Raw genomic sequence first — 12,087 nt, forward strand, 5'->3', positions numbered from 1 at the left:
GAAAAGGGTGTAATAAGTAAAAACAACAACAAAAAAACCCAAAAACATTGACCAGAAAGGTTTTATAGAAAACATAAATAGGATCAAGATAAGTGTCAATGACTTTGCACATGTCCAGCTCAGGATACATGATCATTTTTGTACTTTCTTCCATGTGCAAGTGGGAGAGGAACAATATATGCTATCAATTAATTGTAATTGTCTTCCTTACAGATGTCCCTAAACCCATGACTACTTTAGTAGGAAGATTTTTGCCAGTACCAGCAAATTTAAATCTCATTACACAACAAGTGAGTCATTGTTTTAATTAAAAAAAATACAATAGGGGGCTTCCCTGGTGGCGCAGTGGTTGAGAGTCCGCCTGCCGATGCAGGGGACACGGGTTCGTGCCCCGGTCCGGGAAGATCCCACATGCTGGGGAGCGGCTGGGCCCGTGAGCCATGGCTGCTGAGCCTGCGCTTCCGGAGCCTGTGCTCCGCAATGGGAGAGGCCACAACAGTGAGAGGCCCGCGTACCGCAAAAAAAAAAAAAGTTTAAAACGCTTTTATGATTACACCATAATATGCATAGATTAAATATAATTATAAGAAAAATGTGCTCTTTTCCTTAAGTCTTGTTTTTTTTTTAATTTTTCAGTTTTGACAGTCTAGGGTTGTATTTTTTTTAATTAATTAATGTATTTATTATTTATTTTTGGCTACGTTGGGTCTTCGTTGATGCGCGCGGGCTTTCTCTAGTTGCGGCGAGCGGGGGGCTACTCTTCGCTGTGGTGCGCGGGCTTCTCATTGCTATGGCTCATCGCGCAGAGGTGGCGTTTAAAGCCACGAGACTAGAGGAGATCTCTGAGGCAGTGAGTATAAATAGAGTGAAATATTTGCTGAGTGAGTAAATAAATACTTCTCGAATGATCCATTAGCCAGGAGGGGCAAGGAGTTAATCAGGGCCGGAGATGAGTGTCAGCCTGATGCTATGAGCGCCTGATGCAAGTCTCTGTTGATGCTGCACGTAGGCCTCTACCTCCTTGCCTCCTCCACACCACCGGTCTTGTTTTGCTAATGGTTTCAGCCCCAGTCAGCAAGGCACACGTTGGACTTGCTTTTCTACCACTGAACTCATGCACTGAAAGGCCCCTTTGGACCATAGTCTCCCTCTTTCTGCCCCTCCCCTCTTTTCCTTGGCTGTGTTTAGACCTACCTCATTTTGGCTCCCCCGACCTCTTATCCAGTGTGGACCTTGGGGTAATTATTTTAGCAATGCCTTTGCTGCAACCCTAGAACCCTGGCTTCCTTGCCAAACCCCGATTCTGTATATTCTTCAGCTCTTTGCTACTCAGAGTGCGTGCGGTGTGTGGACCAGGAGCGTGGGCATCACTAGGAAGCTTGTTAGAAATGCAGGATCTCGGGCTCCACCCCAGACTCACTGACACAGAAACTGCATTTTAACAAGATCCCCAGGTGACATGACGGGGAAGCACCCCCTTAGGTTTTATTTCTTCCATCCTAGGCAGTTCGACATTGCTGAGGAAAGTCATGGATTCTAGTATAAAGCTGCCCTAGATTTACCACCTATGTAGTACTGAAAAGACATCTCTCTTTCTCTGCTTTACTTCGGGGCTAAATAAGCAAAGGAGAAAAAGAGCAATTGTATCTGGTTTATGCAAAGAATTGTCTCAACCCCAAGAACTGTGAAATCCTTTCTTCAAAAGAATGCAAAACTTTGGACTGCTACCTGGAGATGTTGGCCCAATAATTAGGTGTCTGGGTGACTGCAAAGGAAACAGCTGCAGTAACCTGTGAACGCTTCCCTCCAGTAAAGTGAGTGAGAGGAGAGCAGAGCCCCCCAGCTCTCGGCCAGACCCAAGAGGGCGGGTCCTGGGGGTGACTCCTCAGTGGGACTCGGGGTTTGGGGTGGGAGGCAGATTTGTAATGAAGGAGTTGGACCCAGAGTGGTTTCTTAGTGTCTTCAGACCCCAACAGGGATTACACACTATTTAAAAACAGGCAGAAGAGAGAAAAGAAGGAAGATGAATAAAATGTGTTTTTCCAAGACCATGCTTTTTCTTTCTTTCTTTCTTTCTTTTTTTTTTTTTTGGCCTCACGCTTGTGGGATCTTAGTTTCCCAACCAGGGATTGAACCCAGGCCCTCGGCAGTGAAAGCACGGAGTCCTAAGTCCTAATTCCCTGGACCGCCAGGGAATTCCAAGACTATGCTTCTTACATAAAGCTTATTTTTAAATTTCAAGTTTTCAGGGACAAGGATAGGATGTTTAACTGTGATATATACAAATAATCTCAAAACCTAAATTTATTCAACACTTTAAATTTCTTCAAGCTTCTGATAAGAAGAAAATTAGGTCAGTGTTGATTTTGCTACCCTTTCCTTTCCCTGTGAGCCATGCTAATGGATAATATAAAGGAAAATGAGAACGGAGAAAGCAAAGGACATGGATAATGCAAAGATTATGACATTGCTTTTGAATTTGTTAAAATTGACTACAAAATTTTTTATGACTAGATGAAAAAGTAATGGTTGCCAATGAGACTTCAGATGTCAAGATCTCTTGTGTTGTACTAAGAATATAATAATAATTAAAGAACATTTTTAGCTTACAGAAATTTGTAGTTGAATTTATTTCACAGTTGGTAGTTCATCAAAATGAAAAAGATGCCCATTGCAATGCCGCCTGCCAGCCCACCGACAGCTGTGTGTACTGCTTGCCAGCTTGTGGATGGCCCGGCCCAGAATCCATAGCCCACTTCTGTCTCTGTCCACAGTCAGGGCTTTCTCACCCCAGGGCATCCTGTGGTCAGGCGGGGTGAGATGACTGGGCTGGGCTCCTCCCACTTCTGCTGAAAAGCCTCGGCTGGAACCTGCTCAGGTGTTAGCAGAATCATGGTGGTAATAAGGCCTGGATGAATGTAAAGGGATTGTGATGTAAACCTCTAGAAGAAAAAGAATCATTTTTATCTGTACCTAGGGGCTGACGGGAATAAACTCAAAATGTATACTAATTCAAATCATGCTTGCCTTTGACTTTACACAGCTTGATAATGGAGCCTTACCATCCGTAGTCAACGGGTCTGCTTTCCCTTTGGGATCAACTCCTCCAGGACCACCAAAAATGACTTCGGCTAGGTAAGGATTAAAAGCAATCAATTGTCACTTACTTTAATGTAAGAGTTTAAGAGGCTCTTGGGTACATTTGTGATTTTTTTCCTGAGTTTTAAAATTAGTTTTACCTGAAAACTTTTATGACTTCTAAAATATGATGTTTATATTCAGCAGTGCACTAACAGTGTTGCTGCGCATGTCTGGTTTGTGGCTGCTGGAAAGACTGGTCTGTAACCTCCATTTGCTTCCACTCTCCGTCCACCGTCCGCTGTCATTGTTTCAGAGACTTGCTGCCGTTCCTAGCTCTGTCTTGAGTTCACGTTGATTTAAACTTAGCTGCCGTTTCTTTTTTGCTGTCATCAACATAAGTAATGGTGTGGCAGTACTTAATGTCACTTAATGTCGACGGCAGTCTTTATGTGCCTTTATGGCTGCCTCTGCCCGCTGCCTTCCCTGTTCTGTCAGTTCACGTTCAATGGCAGGGGCCGAGGCACACAGTCTCCAGGTGGACGTGGCTGCTCTTATCTGGGGCTTCGTCTTGCCATTTTAAAGTCATGTCTATAATTGTAACTAATTAAACTAACCAAGCCGGTTGAAACTCTTTGTTGAGTTAAAGAGTAACATTCATGTGCTATTAGTAGATGGGGCAGCTCTTTCTGTTCACGGAACCCTTTCGTTGGTGATGGAGATCAGTCTCTTCCTGCCTTCCGAAGTTTTGGGGCACACAGCCTAATGCAGATGTACATCTGAGGACCCGAAAGAAGTCAGGGCAGGCAATTTAGGAAACGTAGACTGTAGCCTCTGGAGCCTCCGGGCTCCTGAAGTGTCCACCATCAGGCACATCCCCACCGCGGCGCTGCTGAGTGTGAGGACGGTTGTCCGGGGCAGTGAGAGGCTTAGGTGGAGTTCTGGAGACTGGCTGGGATTCAGTCACACTCCACCTCCGCGACGTCGCTGAAGAGTGTCGGTTGCTCGTGTGACTTGCTGCTTCGGTCTTAGCTGTTGGTTGCGGAGCTGGTCAATGACTCTCACTTAATTTGATGGACTAAGACTATAGGAGCCTTTCTCCTGCCTCCACTCTTGCGCCATGGATCAGCGAGGGTATGGCTGCTGTTGCTGTAATTGGTTCTAGAATCACGGCTCTTAATGTTTCTGGACAAAACAACTCTGTGGGCAGCCTCTAGATTCTGCTGCTATGTAATACTGCCAGCATAGTGTTACACCGTGTACCCAGGGCGTTACTGTCCTGAAGATACTCACTTCATCTTTCTTGTCATCTGGGAGCATCTGGCCAACAGTATTGCACCACCATGTGCTTTAGCGTGTCTAGCGCATTCAAGGGAATTTGGTGTTTCTAACACTTTAGTTCAAGTGTGTGCTCTCAGAGCTACAGTGCCATTTGAGGTTTCTCTGTGTTGCAGCTGGTACACGTTTCCACAGAGGAGCAGTAGTGAGGAAGTTTTCACTGCAGTGTATTTCTCCTTTTTCCCACCCTCCCCCTGCCTTCTTCCCAGTCTCTACTAGGTTTTCTCTAGTGTGAAGGAATTATGCAGGTCATAAAATATTTTTCTATTATAAATGATGTGCCAGGAACAACATGAGCTTTGTTTTTGTATTTTTTTGCTGCAAATAATTACTTGATGTCACACCACTGAACCAGCCACATGATTTTCATCTCAACATCCATGGTACTGACAGTGTGCTGGAATCTCTACCAATTTATTATTTGTGGTGAGGGAGCTGTCAGAAAACTGTTTGCTGCCTGTCTCATTCTGTATGAGTTCCCAACCACAACTAATTGGCTAGACCTCTTTATCTCTTTGTTAGGCTTTTTTTTTTTTTTTAAACTTCCACGAGATAAGAGGGTCAAGCTAGGTCTGAAGACATCAGAAAAGAAATTCTGTCAGCCCAATACTGTTTAAACGTTCTAAAATAGTAGATGACGTAAAAGCAGGCCAACTTGGGCCTTACGGCCAGCAGTCCATATGGGTGAATTCACCCAATCGTCATTCTTTAGAGATAGGTGGTGAACTGGCTAACTTATTAACTACCTTATCATATGAATAAAAATTCACGTCCTGTCACTCTGCATAGCTTTAATAATCTGATTATCAGTCAGGCGTTAATGTGAATTTTGTTACATCATTGAGGCCTTTATTTTTGGTGACATAATGAACATTATAATATGCAAGAGTCCGCTTCTCTGGAAATTTTTTCTTAAAGATAAGGTCATATCTCAACTGTGGTACAGTTTATTTATAATACTTTTCTGAGGCAGAGTTGTCCAGATCTCTTCTAACCCTTTACTCTTCAGATTGGCAAAAAGAGTAGTCAAACATTATTAGAGCCATGGAAGTTTTTTCCCAGTTTAGTCCATTACAAGGAACTTGTCCCTTTACTGTCCCCTCAGGCGCTCTGTGCTCATCCCTGATGTGGTGTCTTTGCTCGTGCTGTTATTTCAACTGAAACATCCTTTTGTTGAATAACAAAAAACTTCACACCCTTGAAAGTCAATGTCAAGTTCTACTTCTTACAGAAGTAGTTTGTTTTGTTTTTACATCTCTATTAAACTGCCCCTGAATTTTGTGTCATTTACAATCAGTATCATATAATTTGATAGTTGATTATATAATATCTTCTGTTCTCTAATTTTTCAATTGTATATATCATCTCATGTCCCAAATTATTTGGTGGATTCCTCTAGAACAGGCACTGTAAATTTAAAAATATATATATTTTTTGGTGTTCCCCTGAAGCTCTTATGACAGTCCTGGCCACATGGTGATCTCTTAGTCAGTGCCTGTTGGCATCTTCCTGACACTGTAGGTACTCAGTGACTTGTCCTCTCTGCTTCCACAATTGTGGCAGGTCACCACTGGAGTGTCTCCATGGACCTCCACCTCATTCTTAAAGAGAAGAGTTTTGGTTCCTCTGGACAGGTAGTGCCAGGCCACCCCGTGCCCCATTTTAGAGGCAGGGCTGAGGGCAAGAGCAGTGAAGTCTGTGCGCATGTCCCCTTCCCCTGAACAGCCCATGTGTGATCCAGGGTGGGTGGGCCAGGAGCAGTGTAGCCAGATCTGCCACCTCCAGGCACCCATGAGAATAGAAGGCTGCAACTCTCCTCTCTCTAAAGGAGAGAACTAGACTAGGCGAAGAATAAATTAATATAGCATTCAGTGACATAGTATGGGGACATTATTTTAAAAACGAGAGACATCTCCAGAAGAAGTAACACTTAGCAGCTCACCCAGGAGTCAGTTACCATTTGCTGTTTCAAATGGGGGAGGACGGGGTCACGAAACAGAAGCAGAGCCGGTGAGAAGAGTGGCGGAGCCCTGATGAGCGAAGCAGCCAGAGCAGAGGGGAGGGTGGGCTGAGCTGAGGCTTAGACTGACCTCAGCCCTGACTGGAGACGGTTGTGTTTGTGAGGGCACGGAGCACAGGCCGAGGGTAGTTCCCATGCTCCGTGGGGTGACAGGGGACTGTCAGCAAGCCCTGTGTGTGCCAAGCACTATAGCAGCTCCTGTAGGAAACCCGAGACCAGGATGTGTCCCTGCCCGGAGCAGCCAGTGGTTGCAGAGGCGAAGGCTGCATACGCCATCTCGGGGAGCAGGTGGCCGAACTCGAGGGAGGGAGGGAGGGAGAGCCCCAGTCACAGCCGGGGTTTTGACACGTGTGCTCCTTCTCGTCCCCAGATCTACCCACCGCCTCACGTGGCCAACATCCCAAGTCCCCTCAGAAGCAACACTTCTAAGCAGCCCTTGGGAACTTGTCCCGGTTTCTTAACCCACAGCCGCCTCTCAGGTTTAGCTGCCTCCAACGCACACTCATCTCTCCTCCTCCTGTGCCCTTGGAGATGGCTTCTAGGCTAATCCCCAAAGGAATGGTGAGGAGGGAGGTCCCCAATGCCCACATGACACATTCCAAACACGCTTTGATACTGGTGGTAATCCTAGCTGGACAGCTCTAACAATGTGAACAGCCGTTTATCTGCTAGTCTTTAATTCCTACTTTTCGTTAGTGTCTGATTTTGGAAAATACAGAAAATAAAACTAAAAAGCTATTTGGTGTGGGGAGCCACACACAGTAGAGGTTTAAACAGATCAGTGGAAGAAACTCGGGGAAGGCTTCTCGGGGAGCAGACAGCGATAGGGTCCCTGGACGTGCAGCTGGACCTGGCCAGGCTCGCGCCCCCACGTGTGAATGTGCGTGCCACACCCCCTCCTGATCAGGCACCGATAAATAACACCTATAACTCTGTGGTGTTGAGATTTTCAGTATTCGTTCAAAAACACCAGATGCTTAGCTAATTCTCTTTTTAAAGAGTAACGATCTGAATACATTTTCTTTTTTAATCTTTATAGAGTAACTATTAGTTCATGGGACACAGAGTCTAAAAAGCCATGTAACTGTACCAAATCACAGTGTCTGAAATTGTAAGTAATCCCAAATCCTTCATTATTAAATAGAAATAAGGTCATTTAGATGTCAGTAAGTGGAGCAGAGTCCAGACGGACCTGAATGGCTAGTAGCGTATAGGTTACAGTTAAGACTCCACAGCTGGGTCCTGACGCTCCTTGTAAACCAGAGCAACAAGAAGCCACACTTTCTGCATAAACCTGGCTGGGATCTTTTGGTGTTATCTTGACCAACTAACCTAGGAAAGGACCTCAAGTGGTGTGATTTTCTTGGATTTAGGTTTACCTTGTTTAGCACCCCAGACAAGTGCTAAACACGGCATCCTTGTTGAGCATTAACTGTAACATTTCCACCTCCTAGTTTTTAAAAGTTTGATGCATTGGTTTACTCTATATTGAATTCCTCTTAGAAACATTCTCCCCCAGGGATGCCAGCTCCCTGGAGGCTCGCTCAGCAGCGTGGTAGGGCAGGTTGTGAAGCAGAATCATGGGCTGGGGTGGGTGGTGTGGCTGAAATAGGAAGCGGACCAGCCACCCCGACTGACGGCACCGTCCCCACCCTGTCACGCGGACACTCTCACTGGTGTGGTCTGCCGCTCTCAGCCTCTGCTCCGGGCTGCTGCCTTCTGCCCTGAGTGCCTGCCTAGCTTTGTTATGTGATGGAACGGGAGATGCCGCCCCGCCCGATGTCTAACAACCCTAGCCACCATCTCCACGTGATTCTTCCGTTGCAGAGCTTCTGCTGAAGTCACTGAGAGCTCCAGTGATGGGACAGTGATGTGGGGGTGCAGACGTGGCTAAAAATCCAGAAGTCCATGAAACTTGGTTCACAAAACAAAATGGAGAAAAAATCTGATGTTTTAAAGTTAATGTTGAAATCTAGGGTTGACTGTATGTGAATACTGAGTTGTCATTGGTTTAGTCTGTGAATGCGAGGCCTGTACCTGTCTGAACGTTGGAAATGCCACGAGACCACTGATCAGGAGCTCTAAAAATGCAGCTGGGTGAGGAGGAAGGAGAGCAGAGGGCAAAGCCCGGACCACACGACACTGTCAAGCCGGAGTGGCCGGCCCAGATGGAAGTTCTGATGCGGTGGAGGACCAGGTGGTAGAGTCTAGAGTGGACAGAGCCGGGGGTGGGCGCGGCTTCCTGTGCACAGGGGCTGCCAAGCTGCTGGCTGGGCTGGCGACTGGGGAGCCTGTGAATAACCCATGAAGCCTAGAGCAAGGTGTAGACTATGACGGGGGACGGAATGAGGTAACTCTTAAGGACGTGGAGATAAGATGAGTCTCCAGGAAGGGTTTAACTTATTGATTACCTCATAATGGAAAAGCACAAGAAAGAGCTTCCTGCCTAGAGGCAGCTTTCCAGATTAATTGGTGACTTGACACACTAAAGAAAGAATTTATGATCACAAGGGGGCTCGGTCAGCACTGGAACAAAGGAAAAGGACGCTCAGAGCGTTTCCAGTGCTGTCCAGGGAAGGGAGGCAGTGTTGCTGGGGGCCACGGGTGCGGCCTTCTCCAGAGACGTGCTGTGTGCTGTGTGCCGTGTGCCGGGGGGCTTGCACCCTCCCGTTGTGCCCCGTGACTCTGCGCCTCTGTTACCACGCTCAGCGCCGCCGTTTAGCTTCCTCAGTAGCTCCATCCCGAGGAGCAGGGGGCCCTGGGTAGAGGCTGCAAACGTTATGGGCACCGGAGGGGTTATTTCCACCATAAATTAACACACAGCATTCTGAGCAGTGCATCGCGGTTTGGTTGTTATCAGTCTGTCACTGAGAAACCAATTATCTCTGGAAATACTGCTTTTGGAAAGGCCAAGGAATGGGCAAATGTACCCCCGCGGAGCTTCTTGGAGAGACCCGTGAACTGGTGCTGGCGGCAACACCACTCTGTCTCTCAGTGTGCCACAGGCACTCGCACTGGAGCGAGTCAGGGGTGGGTTCACCGTTGCCTGCTTCGCTAGCAGGCTTCACTGCTTCGCTAGCAAGCATCACCACTGGCTTCCTTTAGCTCTTTACTCCCCGCAGCTAAGCCACGTTCAAGGCAATGGAATCTAATTTTCTTGGAGTGCATTTGTCCTACTTTATTTGGGAGTCTCTCCTGGATAAAGGTTAAGAATGATTACTACTAATTGGCCATTAATAAAGAGAAAAACACATTATTGTATTTTTTAGAAATCAAAGTGATACATACACGTGGGTAAAAATCAGTGACTATATCTGATTATGATGGAAAGTCCTAGTACCCTGCTCCACCTCTCCCCACTCTCTGGACTCCTCCCTAGAAGCTACCATTTTAGTGACTTCTGTTTTCAGGCTTTCTGAAGTTTGCTTCCGCGTCTGGAAAGGTTATCTATTGCCTTCTTGCTGTGGGAGAGGAGGGGCCCACTCTGCACTCACCCCCTTTGCTAGAGCCGCTCTTTGTCGTGCCTTTGCTGATTATGCTCGAAACCTGAAATCATGTGCTCCAACCTTTTGTTGTTGTTGTTCCATTAGCCAAAAAAAGCTGAGAATTATTTTTAAATGATAAAGTTAATCTGTATAATTAAAATGGTGTTGATGTAAACTTAATTAAAAGGTAGATAAATGTTTTGTGATTATTTTATTGAAAATTTATCGATTATTAAAAATTGATTTTAAGATTTTATAAGTAGTTCATGTCTACCTTTCCATCACTGTGGGAAATGATTTTCTTAATAATTTTTATGCATTTTAAACATTGATTTACTGCATCATGATTAGGTTATTAAAACACTGATTTGTAACCCACTTTTGTATCAGGATGTTTTTTGATACAGGCAGTGACATGTGTTAAGTTCTGAACCTTTGGACAATAATTTCATAGAGTGATAAGGAACCCTCTGCAGTGGAGTGGAGAAAGGGCTCTTCTCTTTCACGAGCACGCTGAAGGAAGGAATTGGCTTTATGTTATGGGTATAGGGTTTTTCCATGGCAGTTTTAATTAGCCCTTTCATGTATCGACTTTAAAGAAATCCAAACTCAATTTTTTAAGCATCTTCCATTCCAACTCAATTTTTGCTGAGATACTGGGTGGGACTTGTTGGGAGAAGTTATACTATCTAATTTTTCACCCTAATCAAATCTAAATCAAGATTTTAATCATAGATTGGGTAGTCTCCAATATTGCTTCTTCAAATGGCCTTTGCCTCTGCCTCAGGTTAATTGGATTAATTAATTAACTAGAATGAATTAACCAGAATTCTGTGGAGTAGAAGGTCAAATCTGGATGGTCATTTTTTTATAGTCTCTTGTTCCTTACTTATACTTTTGATCCCTTCTTTTATATTTTAGAATAATAAATACTTAATTTATATTCTATAGCTTATAATTCTAATATTAAAGTCTCTGCTTATCTGATTCTGGTGTTTGTTTCTTCTCTCGATCTTTCACTCATTATGGCTTGTTACCTCATGTATTTTGTGATTTTCTGTGTGTGTGTGTGTGTGAGAGAGAGAGAGAGAGAGAGAGAGAGAGAGAGAGAGAGAATTATAATCACTGGAACTTTATATGTGGGAATTCTTTGAGGTTGGCTTGAGAGTACATTTCTTCAGAGAAAGTCTGAGTTTGTTTCTACTTGGGACTTGGTGGCCCCTTCAATTTGGACAACCTAAAATTTTTGGCTAAGACTTTTTTTTTTAGGCCACACAGTTAATATGAATTCAGGTCTCAAACCCAAGTGAGCCCCCTCCTCTCAAGGCAAGGCACACATGCATTTTTCTTGCCCTTTCTTTTGCAGGGCATTTTTCCTAGTTCATTCTTCCACTGGGTACAGACCTTCTACCGTTCCAGCTTTATGTGTAGATCTTGGAGCTGATCCCATGCCTTGAGCATTAATGTATGTAAATATATTAAATATATGTAAACACATGTGTGAGTGTATAGAGCACTTAGAGCAATGCCTGGCATATTGTAGATGTTCTGTTTGCCATTATTATGGTTGTTGTCCCCCACTCTTCCTCCCTGTAACAGTTAAAACCAAAGCCTTTGGTTGTTGGGATCAGCGGAGCCCTGAGATAGCTGCAGGCTTCAGCTTCAGCTTCCCCCGCTGAGTGTTTGCTTCTCTTTCATTTTTTGGTCTCTGAGGCATTTCTTTAATTTTTTTTACCAGTTCAAATATGCATCTAAAGCGTTTCAAATATTTATTCCAATGTTTTCAAGTGTTCCTAGCTGGGGATTTGTCAGGGTGCCAATAAATGAAGAGTGAGTTTCGAATATATATCATCTCAAATCTCTTCAAACACTACAGCTAATTCTAGGATACAATGTGCTTGTGAGAAGTGACTGTGCCACGGGGTATCGCAGGTATTTTCTTGACAGTATTATCACCTTCTCGTTAAGTGACAGAGTAAGATTACCCACAGAGTGCTGGAATGTTGCCAGCCTGCCAGCACTGAAACTGTCTGTACCTCAAGGACAGCATCTTTAACAGATGGTGCTCACTTGGTATTTCACAGCCAAGAGAGGGGCCACCAAACCTCAAGTGATGGCTGTAGATGTGGTTTCCTGGGCAATGGTGAGAGTAGACTGAAGAAGGGG

General features: G+C 44.9%; 1 protein-coding gene across 1 annotated transcript in view; it reads left to right on the forward strand.

Moving 5' to 3' along the window:
- TESMIN (testis expressed metallothionein like protein) overlaps positions 1-12,087 on the forward strand; it is a 29,546-nt gene that overhangs the window by 7,936 nt on the left and 9,523 nt on the right. The window contains exon 3 of the mRNA XM_060160933.1: positions 3,044-3,135. Coding sequence (XP_060016916.1) covers positions 3,044-3,135 — 92 coding nt within the window. The remainder of the gene's footprint in view (positions 1-3,043; positions 3,136-12,087) is intronic.

This window comes from Lagenorhynchus albirostris, chromosome 9, assembly GCF_949774975.1.
Source record: "Lagenorhynchus albirostris chromosome 9, mLagAlb1.1, whole genome shotgun sequence".
NCBI classification, from domain to species: Eukaryota; Metazoa; Chordata; class Mammalia; order Artiodactyla; family Delphinidae; genus Lagenorhynchus; species Lagenorhynchus albirostris.